The sequence below is a fragment of the Octopus bimaculoides genome, chromosome 3 (genome assembly GCF_001194135.2).
Source record: "Octopus bimaculoides isolate UCB-OBI-ISO-001 chromosome 3, ASM119413v2, whole genome shotgun sequence".
NCBI lineage: Eukaryota > Metazoa > Mollusca > Cephalopoda > Octopoda > Octopodidae > Octopus > Octopus bimaculoides.
The window spans coordinates 32,408,042-32,423,598 of record NC_068983.1 but is presented as its reverse complement, the minus strand read 5'-3'; the positions used below and the strand labels follow the sequence as shown (position 1 = coordinate 32,423,598).

The 15,557-nt window shown below is 37.3% G+C and overlaps 1 protein-coding gene across 1 annotated transcript in view; it reads right to left on the bottom strand.

Annotated features, from left to right (window-relative positions):
* Positions 1-15,557, bottom strand: part of LOC106874910 (inositol-tetrakisphosphate 1-kinase) — a 123,742-nt gene that overhangs the window by 16,390 nt on the left and 91,795 nt on the right. Inside the window, exons 6-8 of the mRNA XM_052966130.1 lie at positions 11,526-11,569; positions 8,764-8,923; positions 6,650-6,717 (exon numbers count right to left, since the gene is read on the bottom strand). Coding sequence (XP_052822090.1) covers positions 6,650-6,717; positions 8,764-8,923; positions 11,526-11,569 — 272 coding nt within the window. The remainder of the gene's footprint in view (positions 1-6,649; positions 6,718-8,763; positions 8,924-11,525; positions 11,570-15,557) is intronic.

Here is a 15,557-nt window from a genome sequence, read left to right as displayed (position 1 = left end):
ACACATTCCGGTAATTCCTATTTATAAAATGCATACGTATACATATATATATACAAAAACTCAACTGTGAGTTTTTGGCTAAGACTGTTAACAGATACTATATATTTTGTAAAATTTGTTTTATAAAAGTATATATTTAATATATATATATATATATATATATATTTATATATATATTTACATGTCCAGTCATAGAGTGACCAACCAACAGTTTCACATCCATAAAGTGCTTAGCTTTATAGACAACTCGTCAGACTCCAATGGCCACTGACAATATATATGTAGGATAAAAAGATCCTTTCCAAGTCATATAGATTCAGAGCGTCAGTTTCTTAGGTTCTGTGGCATATACTGTATTTTAACCTGTACAAGGAACCCTCTAATTTTGGGGGCTTAAAATTTGGAAAAAATGTTTCGTAAGGGATTCTAATACTATCCATGTATAAGAAACTCCCATATTTTTTTAACCTAATTTTTGGCAAAAAATGGTTCCTTATAAACACCAAAATATGGTATATTCCCCACTTGGACAGGATGCCAGTCCATCACAGGATTATTCACTTTTGCCAGCTGTGTGGGCTGGAGCAACGGGAAATGAAGAGAGACCAGGAATTGAAACCACAATCTTATGATCACAAGTCCAACACTAAGAGTGTACTGGGTGCTGTGCACCCAGTATACTCTTAGGTGGTTGGCAAATGAACAGTGACAATGTAAGGTACAGAAGACTCTGTAGTCTTGCCAAGGACATGACAACCTCTTTAGTGCTCATGCTACGATAAAATACATACAGTACAATCTGTTAAGTGATTGGTGTTAGAAAGGGTTATTCAGCCAAAGAAACCATGCCAAAAGTGAAACATACAAACAAAACAGTCTAGCAACCATCCAAATAAAGAGCAGACATGGACCATGATGACCCATGTCACCATGGAAAGCAGATGTAAAAAAATGACAAGGACACCCACATAGAATGTCTTATAATTTAGCTTAATCATCAGGGCAAAATATGTGCACAGTGTACCAAACAAGCACATTCTTATGGTCTGTGAAAACACCTATAGAGGCAATATCTTTCTTGCACTGGTTTTCACTACATTTTCTGTATAAAAAAAGTTAAGGCAAAATTCATAACTACAGAACCATGTAGCTAGACTGTGTGCCTCAAGATGTGACCTTTCCATTTCTCACTCCTGGACTCCACAAAAAACACATATTGCCTACAACAGACTCAAAAGTGCTTCCTAGGAGTGGACTACCCCTACTACCTCACCCCTTCTCCTCAGCTACGCTAGTAGAACCATACCCATGCCTAGTACGTGTGTGAGTGTGTCCACTTGAGGTTTGTAGTCTTGCAAACTTCATGACTACCTCACTTGTGCTAGTAGCTTGAAAAAAAGCACCCTGTACATGCTGTAAAGTGGATGGCATCAGGAAGGGTATTCAGCCATAGAAACCATGCCAAACAAACACTAAAGCATGATGCAGGCCTTGGGCCCATTGAATCTTGTCAAACTATACAACCCATGCCAGTATGGATCATGGACATTAAAGATTGATGACGATGATGTGTATGTGTATCACTGAATGAGGAAGAGGTGTATTGGCAAGAAATAGAAAATGAAGATGAATGCTTTGGTAGATGTGTAAATGATAGTATACATGAATAGCAATGTTTAGATGAGCTGAGAGAGTAAGTGTTTATGAGAACAATCAGGTGTGAAAGGGTGAACCAGAGCTGGTTTGATGCTGGTTCAGTCATATAATGCATATGGAAGATAAAATTTAAGTGAAAAACTGAAAACCAACACATGCAGCAGGAGTTTGTGAAAGATGAAGACCAAGGAAACTGTGGGAAGAAATGGTGAAAGCTGATCTCAGGATACTGAACCTTACAAAGGAAATGACAAGCAGCTAGACCCAACCAACATATGCTAAAAAGACAGGATCTTCAAGGCTAGAATGGCTTTGATTATAAATTTTCTCAGTCAGGGGCTGCACAACAACAACATCCTTTATGTGGGAGAAAGGATGTCATTTTAAAACATCTTTTATAGTATTGTAAACCTGATAAATTCTTCAACTGATAACTATTAGTAGCATCATTTGAATAAAAGCAGCAAATGAATACACATTTAGAAGGACTATATTTGGAAGAAAAGTCACGCAAACAGATTAAATGAAACTTTGACACAATAACAGTAAAATGTCATGGCTTTTATGTAGTACGTGCATGTGGGTGGGTACAAATGTTAATACATATGTGTTGTCTGTATCAATGTGTAAGCATAAGTACATGTGTGTCAATGCCTATGAGCCAGTAGGCAGATGTGTGTATGTGTGCCAGCATGCACACGTGTGTCAGTACATATATGGAGCAGGACATGAATACATGTAGTCTGAGAGAAGAGACAAATTTTGTGTGTATGTTTCTACATTTATGCTTATGTGTATGCAAGTCAATTTTGTGTGTATGTCTATCTACAAGATTGTCTGTGCATATTTGGATATTCATGGATGTTTGTGTATGTCTACCAGAAGCAAGGTCTCCTTTACATGTCTGTGTTTTATGAATAGGAATGCATACATAGGTCTTTGCATATGAATATATGTTTGCACTGAAGGAGAAATCACTGTCATGTGAATGTGATACATCTAAGCCTGTATATTGCAGGTTTCTGTGTATGCATTTTAGTCTTTAAAGCAATTAGAGAGAGAGAGAGAGAGAGAAAGAAGGGAGGTAGAAAGAGAGAGAGAAGGAAAGAAAACTAGAAAGACTAAGACACAATGCAATAGCAAGATAGAGAGGAAAACAAATAGAGAAATAGAACGAGAACAAAATGAAAAGAGATGACGAGAGGAAGAGAAAGATAAAGAGAGTGAAAAGACTGAAATATTCTGAGTTGTTCGACAACTTCTGGTAACCAATGAGGGGAAGGTGAGTGAGTTGAAGGTGCAATATCAATGGCAGTAAGAGTGGTGAAATGTGACAAACAAGATAAGTGGCTTGTAAACACTGGTTGCTTTTTTTTATTTATTCATAGCTCATATCAAGATTTTTATGAACAATAATGTTAGTTATACGTTCTATTTGACCAATTATTGGTATAATACATTTCCAATAGTGTGCCAAAGAAGTGCCAGCACAACAAAGACAAAATAAAGTCACAGTAATTTTTTTGTTTGACATTAATTTAGTAACAATTACCTTTAAGATGTATAACTATATATACACATATATATATACATAGGAGTAAAAGGGATTAAAACATTCTGGCAGATGTCAATAAAGCTCTCAGTATGAAAAGAATTTGGTTACAAATGTTCAACAATTAGACACCAGTAAATGTAAGTAGAATACAGATCCCAGGTAAATCCTCATGAATGACAGGTAAATTCAAATATCTTTGGGCAGAATTCTAAGAAATTTAGAATATTTGACAACAAAAAATATGTATAGAGAAAATTATATTTTTATTATAGTTCTCACTTTATAAAGCCAACAACTGTTTCTATTGCATTTATACACACATACACACACACACACACACATATTAGAAAATATTAAAATTTATATTAATATTTCTGAAAAATATATGTTAACATAACATTATCAAGGCGATCAAAATTAGTGAAATTTGAATATATTATATATATAATGTGCTAAAACAGATTTCACTAGTGCTGGTGCCACATAAAAAGCACTCAGTCCACTAAGGCAGTTAGCATTAGGAAGGGCACCCAACCATAAAAACCATGCCAAAGCAGACAGTGAAACCTGGTGCAGTCTTCTGGCTTCCCAACTTCTGTCCAACCATCCAACTCATGCCAACATGGAAAACTGATGTTAAATGATGATGATGACGATATATATATATATATATATATATATATATATATATGTATATATCAAAGGAGAATGGGCACCAGCCAGCCAGCCCAAAGGTTGGGGTGGGCTGCACCTGCCTACCTCAGTTGCTATGGCATTGAGATAGATCTAGCCACCCCTGTTAACAGAGACAAAACCCAGATTTAAAACACTGGATGATCATGATAATCATTATCATCATCATTGTTGTTGTTTAACATCTGCTTTCTATGCTGGCATGGGTTGGATGGTTTGACTGAAAACTGGTAAGCCAGGAAGCTACACCAAGTTCCAGTCCAATTTGACAAGGTTTCTATGGCTGGATGCCCTTCCTAATGCCAACCACTCCAAGAGTATAGTGGATGCTTTTAATGTGCCACCAGCATTGGCCATGACTACAATCTCACTTGGCTTGACAGGTCTACACAAGGACAGTATATCGCCAAAAGTCTCAGTCACCTTCACTGCCTCTATGAGGCCCAACGCTCAGACAGTGCATTTTACACGCCACTGACAGGGCAATATATATATATATATATATATATATATATATATATACATCTTTGTTGATTCACTAGAAGTGATAAATTACAGAACTCTATACAAGTGTATTCTCTAATACATTCTAACTGAAAGGCCCCTATTTCCAGTACTTTAAGTTACACATGTCCGATCATAAGCTGGTAATCCAAGCCTGCTTTTCTTTTCAAATATTCACTGTTTGAATATTTTTTTGAAATATGAAATGAAAGTTTGAAGAAAACATTTATCTTAATATTCTTTGCTTAAAAAAAACAACTTATGAACAAAGGATTGGATAAATGAATGGACGAATAGGTATTTAGCTAATACTGTACATCATTGTCTTCACATAGACAAAATCTTCAACACAAAAAGAGAAATCATCTGGACTAGTTTCTGTCTTTTATTGTGATTTCATCAGTTCCTGAGTACCCTCATTAACCGCCTGCAGAATATCACTTATAGACCTGCTATTACTAAATCAGACAGACTAATTTGCATATATACTACATTAGCTAAGGAGCTAAATCAGTTAATAATTTGCTGAGGCATTAACAATGTTTTATTTCAGTGCTATACTATACGGCAGAATATATCTGTAGGTTTTAGTTAGCACTTGTATTTGTTTCAGTCATTAGACTGCAGCCATGCTGAGGCACCACCTTGAAGTGTTTAGTCGAACAAACATTTTGTTTTGAAGTCTGGTATTTGTTCTATTGATCTATTAATCATAAACAAACCAATACTGATTGTCAAGCACAGAGTATGACTAACAAAACCATGCATGCATATGTATGTATGCATGTTTACATACACACACACAACAGTTTCCATCTTCCAAAAACTTTAACAAGGCCCAGGGCTATAGTAGAAGGAGTCTAGAACATTAACCTGGACAATAACCCCCCAAGGACAACAGACGATGATTTAAAACTTCTTAATATATTGGATAGGGGGTAATTTACCAAGGGATTGTCCTGGGAGTAGTTGTCAGGGGGAATTGTCCTATAAGGGGTAATTGGCCTGATACAAGTAGAAGACACTTGCCCAAGGAACCATACAGTGGGACTGAACCCAAAACCACATGGCTACAAAGTGAGCTTCTTAACCATACAGCCATACTTGCACCTATACAGAATAGACAAACAGAAACACTCTCTTTATATACAGTATTCTCATGGACAAAATAAAAAAAATGACCAGCCACACTAGTTTCAGTCCTATGTTGGGATCTCATCAGGGACCAAGTACTCTTTAATTTTCCATGAAGTTAATGCTTATAATCCTGCTGTTATATTCCTAAGGACTTCAATATAGTTCCCAAAGTTCATCTATTCGTTTCTTTTTGTAAATTTGTTAGAAAAGTAAAAATTCATTTAATTAACAATTTTGTTTTAAGAGCAATAATTATCATGGGCACAGAGGTGACTGTATTGTAAGACGCTTGCTTACCAACCACATGGTTCCAGGTTCAGCCCTACTGTGTGGCATCTTGAGCAAATGTTTTCTACTATAGCCTTGTGAGTGGATTTCGTAAACAGAAACTAAAAGAAGGCCCTTTGTGCGTGGGGATGGGATGCACACACACACACACACACGTGTGTGTTTGTCCCCCACCACCACTTAACCAGTGTTGGTGTATTTGTGTCCCTTGTAACTGAGCAGTTTGGCGAAAGAAACCTATAGAATAAATACCAAGCTTTAAAAAAAATAAGTACTGGAGGTTGATTCATTCAACTACAAATTCTTCAAGGCGATGCCCCAGCATGGCTTCAGTCTAATTACTGAAACAAGTAAAATATAAAATGTTGCCAGTACCCCTGGACTGGCTCTTGTGTGGGTGGCACATAAAATGCACCATTTTGAGCGTGGCCGTTGCCAGTACCGCCTGACTGGCCTTCGTGCGGGTGACACATAAAAGCACCCACTACACTCTCTGAGTGGTTGGCGTTAGGAAGGGCATCCAGCTGTAGAAACTCTGCCAAATCAGATTGGAGCCTGGTGTAGCCATCTGGTTTCACCAGTCCTCAGTCAAATCGTCCAACCCATGCTAGCATGGAAAGCGGACGTTAAACGATGATGACGATGATGATTTCAAACAACAGATTCTTTCCTATGATATACTTACTGAATCTATTAGTATAAATTAAATTTTTCACACACACCCAGTACCATTAACTACCTTGTGACACACACACACACACACACACACACACACACACACACATATATATCAAAGAATTCCTAGCCAAGACTTACCTCATTCAAGAAGTGGGTGGCATCAGGTGTTGACACATCATTAGTATTGAAAAATATGGTCTTGTCATCTATTACAAAGAAACAAAATTTTTTTTTTTTTATTTGGAAAGCTACTCTTGAAGCAAGAAGAAGGGGAAGGGAATATTAAAAAAGTATACACAACAAATCTCAATTACAGGTGTGTTTTTGTGTTGTTTTTTATAAATGATATCTGTAGCAAAGAAGAATTGAATATCTTCTTAAATAAACTGACTTGAAATGAGTGACACTAATAGACAGCAATTACAAAATACGTGGTCTTATTGATATAAGTATCCGGACTGTTGCCATAGTAACAAAGCTGAAGCACACAGATCGAAGCTGCTTGGCACAGATTGACCTTGAACTCTGCTATGCATACGCAATAAGTTTTAATGTTCTAGCTCACTTCCACTGTTTACAGCAGTGCTTGGAAAGAAGATGTGTCGCATGTGATCGTCTCATTGACCATGACAAAGAAAGTTGAGCAGAGAATCTGCATCAAATTTTGCCAAAAGCTTGGTGATACCTGCTCAAAGGCCTACGCAAAGTTTTCAAAAAGTTTTCATCGTTCTCGACACCATCAAGGAAATCTTGTGCAACTGAAACCCGAGTGTCTTTTTGGTCAGCTGAAAGCAGTTTTTGCACAAACTTGGCTGACACGCGTCTCATACCCAAATCTTCAGTGATAATGGACTGAACTGAACCATAACTAATCTGTACCTCCTCTGATAACTCATGGATGGTGATTTGACAATTTCCCCTCACAGTTGCATGCACATCTGTGATGTTTTACTCAGTTCTGCTGGTTGTGAGTCTCCCAGAATGTTCATCGATATTGACATTTTTTCAGCCATCTTGGACTACTCATACACTTGTGTGTGGCTCATACAGTCCTCTCCATACACTTTCTGCAACTTTGTGTAGGCCTCTGAGCAGGTATCACCAGGACAACTTTCTCTGTCATGGTCAATGTGACGATCACACACTACACACCTTCTTTCCAAGCACTGCTGTAAGCAGCAGAAGTGTGCTAGAACATTACTGATCAGACCTTGTATATGTTTACATTTATTATTTTCCTTCTAGTCATGGCCAAACATGTCTATCTTAACAATGAACGAAAAATAAGATTGAAAACTGCTAAATTCAAATATCATATTTAAATAGGTTTGGACAGTTTTAGCAAAGGTGCAGCCCAACTGGTATAAACCAGTTGTCAATTCATGGAATACACTGGAATACAAAGAAGGTGGAGAGATATTGTAGTTGATTAGCTGAAAGCTTGGGGTACAAAGGTGATGTAGAAGTAACAGTTTATAAACTATTATATCAGTTTTCAATGGGGGAGGTAGACATCATAAAAAAGACAAAAGCAAGATTAAAATAGTAGTTATAAATGTAATTTATATTATTGTTTCTGGTACATAGTCCAAACTAAAGTTACATTGAAGCAAGTCTGTGGTTTGGTTTCAAATCCTACTTTGAAGCATTTCACTACATTTATGTTGCAAATAAATATGACAAAAGTATAAATTTTCATGTAATCCAAATGTCAGATGTCACATTGTGAAGTTGTGTAATAACACTGCTGTTTATTAAGTAGCTTTGACCAAACAGTCTAAAAACTTTGGTGGTTTTATCAAAACAACCTACAAAATAAATATACCAGGCATTGTCAATATTTTATATTATTTTGCTCTGCTGTTCATATTTATCAACCTTGGATTAACAGGAGGACAAAACCAGATTTCAATTGATAAGGATATTGTTTTTGTTTTTCCATCCACCTCCTTCAGTCATTAAGTCCTATCCACTGCTCTGAGAACTGTCTTGAACACAGATACAACATAGTGCTCATGACTGACTATGAACCAACCAACCATATGGTTGGTTGACATCCTATCAAGTTGACCAACCACACACTCCACCAATAATTAACCAGGTAAGAAAATTTGAACCTATCTCAGCAATCACATGATCAAAGTAGTGGATACAAAAGAAAGATTTGAATACCAAATACCAAATGGTTAGCATACACTGTATCTTTAAAATGATAACTACTGTATACAACAAATAAAATAAAATGAACTTACCACCAGCAGTCAAGTTTTTGAGAGATGGCCGCTCACAGATAAATTGTTCATCACCAACAACAAACACTTTGTACAGTACAGCATTATGAGTGATGAAACTTTGAGCTACACATGGTGGTCGCACGTCTTTCAAACCTTCTTCATTAAAAATGATTGCCATCTACAAAATATACGACAGAATCTTAAAATATAATGTGAGATAAATATATCAAATATATATGTAGTAAAACTACTATCGCCATTATATATAAACAAGCGCGGGCGTAGCGGAGAGCAGCCTACTGTATCCATCACGTGACTAACTATTATTTGAAGTGGCAACTGCTGCATACCGTTCCCGCCAGAACACAAACTGACCAACCGTGGCCCCTAATAAGGTCACGTGATGAAGTGCTTTTCAGATGCTCTCTGTAGCCTACTTTCAGCTATAAATAGCCTGCTAGATACCCAGCTAATTCGTCTCAGTTCAGATCTCTTAGAGACCTGTTCCGTGTACCACACAGCAGCAGCAGTTCCAGCGACGACATCAACAGCATCTCCAACTGCGACTACCAGCATCGCCGCCGCCAGTCAACACGACACTATGACTACCACCATCGTCGTCACCAGCATCAGCACCACTTCAACTACGAACTACAAGATTCGCCACCAGCATCGCCAACATCGTCAACATGACTTCTACGTACACCAGCTAACCAAACAACCGCGGCGCATCTCTCTTCGATTCTGTTTGTGTGATTCATCTTCACCACGATAAATAATAGACAAGAGCCCAGCCTGCGATGAACATCTGTACTCAAAAACCCGGCTTGGCATGGAAGCCTTAACATCATGACGAGTGATCGCTCTTCCCCACACGCCTCAACTTCTTATATACAGACTGTTACTATTGTGTACTCTAAGACCTGGCAAATTCTTATATGTGTTACTGACTCTTTCTCTATCTGCTGTATCTCACGCATACACATACATGTATCACTTACACACACTCTTTTCTTTACACGACGGCCTGTCTTTTATTATGTTTTAATATGTCGCATTCACACTCACACACAGACATACATTTTAATGCTACAATAAATATTACCGTTATTCATCTTTATCGGTTGTGTTCTATCGTCTTCCTTACTGGCCATTTACGAATTCACTATGTTATCGAAGTATAACATATTTATATCATTTGATATATATTTTTGTGTTCGACCGTGTGACGTGTTTAATAAAAGGAGCCCTCTTTTTCCATTCGTCACCATTTCTCCTTTTGGGTTCGCACGGTCGTTCTTACATATATGTATGTATTGTTGTAAGCATGTGTGTGTGTGTGTGTGTATACACATGCACGCACACATGATTACGTAGTTAAAAGGTTTTCACAGAATCAAGTGGGTCAAAGAAGTATTCGTTGCTCCAGTGTCTCATAGTTGGATGCCCTTCCTAACACCAACCATTTTACTGAGTGTCTCTGTGTGTGTCACTGTGTAGTAAGTATACCTGTACTACTAACAACATATATATATATATATATATATATATTCCTGAAAACAAAACGATAATATTTTCATTACTTTCCCATTTCCCAAAAGACTTTGCACATATAACCCACTTTCCCTATAACCCTTTTTGAAGGGACCAGATCCATAAGAGAAACCGGACAACTGTGGACCTATCAACTGTGATCTACATACATAACATTTAACTATGGAATGAAATTGAAAGCATAATCTGTTCACACTATTTATATCATCAGTAAGGCAACTGAGTGTAAAAAAGACATTTTCAATTAATGATCCACACACATATATATACCGATATACTAGACTACCAGTGACCTGTTGAGTCACTGACGGTTCAGGTTATAAAAGATTGAAGCTGGTTTCAATATTGCATTGAAATGAAAGTTAATCTTATGATGATTCAGTTGAATATTTCAATTCGTTCATGTCATCATAGATCTGCTTAAGGTTTTATTGATTATTTACAGCATCTAATAGAAATAGAACTTCTGGGATAAACTTATACATACATATAAATATATACATATATGAGATCATTGCCAGTGCCGCCAAACTGGTTCCTGTGCAGGTGGCAAGTAAAATACACCATTTTGAGCATGGCCGTTGCCAGTACTGCCTGACTGGCCTTCGTGATGGTGGTACGTAAAAGCACCTACTACACTCTCGGAGTGGTTGGCGTTAGGAAGGGCATCCAGCTGTAGAAACTCTGCCAAATCAGATTGGAGCCTGGTGTAGCCATCTGGTTTCACCAGTCCTCAGTCAAATCGTCCAACCCATGCTAGCATGGAAAGCGGACGTTAAACGACGATGATGATGATATATCTATATACATATATATACATGTACCTATATATATATATATATACACACACACACACACACACACACACATATATACATAGTTTCTTATGCAAAAAATAAAAATGAATCACTCATATTTAGAGTCTCACAAGAAACATGAAGCTGTGGTTAGCATGCCTTTCACTCAGGTATTATTGACTTTGACACCAAAACCAAGGGATAATACCAAATGTGGCTTAATTGTGTGATACAATAGTCATCCCATAGCAGATATTATTAGTACACATAGAATGTGAAATTTAACATAATAGATGAGAATGTATTACACGTGTCAACCATAAAATATCAAAAAGTAAATAAACTATTTGGTAGATTTAATAGCAACAGGGAGAGTAGTGAAGAAGAATCTTAATACTTTGGTTCTAAGTTTCTAATTTATTTACTTACCTCGTGTGACAAGATTTCGCCCTGAGCTACTTGAGGTTTACATACTGAAATAGAAAAAAAAAAACAGCATATATTTTTACATGAGACAGTGTACTTCTGATAGAGTATGTATAACATTTAAATGGCATCCAGTTTTTCTATACTAGCAAATGTTAGACAAAACTTTCTGAAGCAAGATTTTCTATAGTGCTATGCTCTTCCTGTCTCCAACCTTCACTTTTTTTGCAAGTAAAGAAGTATTTCACTTGCTCTCAACGACTAGACCTGTTTTCACAGCATATGTAAGCAAAGACACTGGTCATTATTTAAAGAGTGCTCAGACAACCAGACTTGTTTTTGCAGTAAACTAAACAATGACACAGTCTACATGTGACAGTGTTTATACAGCATGCAAACCTGTCAAGACAATGAGTAAAACACAAACACACACACACATCCATGACTTATGTAATTAAGAAGTTCCATTTACAACCAAACTAAAAACAACCATTTTCTCACACAGTTTCTTACTGTAACTCTCTCTCTCTCTCTCTCTCTCTCTCTCTCTCTCTCTCTCTCTCTCTCTCTCTCTCTCTCTCTCTCTCTCTCTCTCCATTCCCAGCTAGCCACTTTTTTTCTTTCATTCTATCTACTGATCTCTCTCTTTTATCTCTCAGATCATCAAGTGGGCAAACATATTCTCTCCTCCCTTACTTACTCAAAAACTTTGTCCCGCAATTATTGCTTACTTTCTTTCTCTCTCAACTGGAACATTTTTTTTGTTGTTTCTTTCTGATCACTTAATGTTTTATTTTTGTCACAAAAAAAGTTACATATTATTTAACATTATTATAAGCAGACCTACACTTTTACTTTCTCTGCCCCATTTACTGGTCATAACTAAATTTCTTTCCCAGCATTTGTGTTTTTTCTGTCATATTTGCAAAGATTCCACTATATGTTTTAGTCTCATCTCCTCCCATTCCTATTGTCCAACAGCTATATTCAATAGTCATTGACACTCCTACACAATTCTAGCTGAGGCACTGAAATACTATATTTCTCAATGAGATAATTGATAAGGGTTTAATTATCATTTGTCATGTGTTTCTATCATTTGCATCCACTTCTAACATTTTTGCATGTGTACATGTGTGCATGTGTACATGTGTACATGTGTGCATGTGTGCATGTGTATCATCATCATTTAATGTCCACTATTCCATGCTTGCATGGGTCAAACAGACTTTGTTGAGGCAGATCTTTCTACATCCAGAAGTCCTTTCAGTCACCAACCCTTACTTGTTTTCAAGCAAAGGAATATTTCACCATGGAAGATTGGAAGCAAACAACGTTGCTAGCATGATAGTAATGCTCATTTACAACTATCACAAAATGGCTAGATAAGGGTGTACACAAACACACAAACACACACAACAGGCTTCTTTCAGTTTCTGCCTACCAAATCCACTCACAATACTTTAGTTGGTCTGAGGCCAGAGTATAAAATACTTTCCCCAAGGTGCTGCACAGTGGGACTGAACCCAAGACCACATGGTTGGGAAGCAAGCTTCTTAACCACACAGCCACTCCTGTGCCTAAACACATATACATGACCAAGTGACTCAGAAATTTACTTCACAACCACATAGTGTCAGGTTTGATCATATTGCACTTCATATAAGGCAAGTTTCTACTATAGCCTGTGGTTGGCCTGTGCCTTAGGAGTAAAATTAGAGAGACAGTGAAATTAAGGAGACCAGCATTTAACTGGTACCTAATTTATTGACCTTGAAAAGAGAAAAAACAAACTGTCCTTGCCAGGATTTAAACTCAGAAAACATAGAACCAAAACAAATACCAGAAAGTACTATTAATACTTTAAGGACTTTTTTAATTCACTGATATATATATATATATATATATATATATATATATTAGTCCAACCCCCATGCAAGCAATGAAAAATGGATATAAAGTATGTGTATGTGTGTGTATGAAAGTTAACTAGGATCATAAATAAACTAAAATGTATGCAAGGTGTGTCTGCATGTTTGGGATGAATGTGTGTCAGTGTGAGTGGGAATATGTGTTTGTACATACACACCTACTTGTGTAGGTGTGTTTGTACTTAATTGTGTGTGTGTGTGTGTGTGTGTGTGTCTCTCTCTCTTTCTCTCTGCATGTTTATGTACACAACTTCGCATAACTGAAAAACTCTGGTTTGTAAAACACAAGACAGCACATGAAAGTGTGACTGGAAGTGTGCTTTATAGCAGCAGACCCATCAAACCCATGCCATATGCTAAAACAAGCTAAGCACTTGAAAAGACATTTTACTAAAGAACTTTGAGAAATACTTTTTATTTTTTCAATTTTCACAACACACATATAAGTTCAGGTACACTCACATACACTTATAGAAGAAAGGTAGTAACCATTCACACACATGAATATATATACACACATACATATACACACTAGTTATACATATACACCTACATGAATCTTCAGTCTTATAAAACTGTAATCTAGCATCATAACCAATTTAATGTTAGATTTAGGAGTGGTTGTTATTTACATCGTTATAACAGTGAGAAGGTATCAACATACCTGTAAAATATCTTATAAAATATTCTATCAGTTGCTCACTGAAATTAATCTTCCATTAGCACACTTCCATTTGAAGTATCAGCCATACCAGTACATCCTATTGGAAGTAACAGCTTTATGCTACTGATGATAAAGCCAGTCATCAAATCCAAGAAGATGCTTGCTTGTTGTGCTATAAACTCAAGATTCTGAGATGTTTCTTTGTAAGAAATATAATATTGATATTGTTTCTTGCTGTGCCTGCCATCCTCAAACAAGAAATTTGAATTCAACACTCCAAAATATTAAAACATGCATGAAATGAACCATGCTTTAGGGTGAGATTTGAACTCAAAATGTGAAGAAACATACTCTTTTACTCTTTTACTTGTTTCAGTCATTTGACTGTGGCCATGCTGGAGCACCGCCTTTAGTCGAGTAAATCAACCCAGGACTTATTCTTTGGATGCCTAGTACTTATTCTATTTTTGCCGAACCGCTAAGTTACGGAGACATAAACACACCACCATCAGTTGTCAAGTGATGTTGGGGGGACAAACACAGACACAGGTACACACAAACATATATATATATACATATATACGACAGGCTTCTTTCAGTTTCCATCTACCAAATCCACTCACAAGGCTTTGGTCGGCCCGAGGCTATAGTAGAAGACACTTGCCCAAGGTGTCACGCAGTGGGAATGAACCCAGAACCATGTGGTTGGTAAGCAAGCTACTTACCACACAGCCACTCCTGCGCCTATAGTTAAACATAGCTAAAACCAGTAAAGAATTTTGTTTGTTGCTCTACCAAACTTACCATCTCCTGCCTTTTTATTGATGTAGCAAAAGCCTTTATTACAGTGGTGAGCTGCACCTACCCGTGGTGTCTAGTTATTGTTAGGTGAACTGGATCAGTGAAAGTAAAAGGTCTTATTCATGGAAACAACAGGGTGGTGTTGATCTCAAGAATCAATACTTTGGGCAACAGTCCAATATCCAAATGACTCAGCTAAGATTCTGTGGTATTGTGTGGGAGCTGGGGGAGATACACCTTCACCAAAATAGGAAAATGTAATGGGGGATGTACTGTATATCAACAGAGTCATTTAAAGTAAGATGGTTCTACTAGCAGACTCCTGCTTATCATCATCATCATCGTTTAACGTCCGCCTTCCATGCTAGCATGGGTTGGACGATTTGACTGAGGACTGGTGAAACCGGATGGCAACACCAGGCTCCAATCTAATTTGGCAGAGTTTCTACAGCTGGATGCCCTTCCTAACGCCAACCACTCAGAGAGTGTAGTGGGTGCTTTTACGTGTCATCCGCACGAAAACAGCCACGCTCGAAATGGTGTCTTTTATGTGCCACCCGCACAAGAGCCAGTCCAGGGGCACCGGCAACGATCTCGCTCGAAAAACCTCATGTGTCACTCGCACAAGAGCCAGTCCAT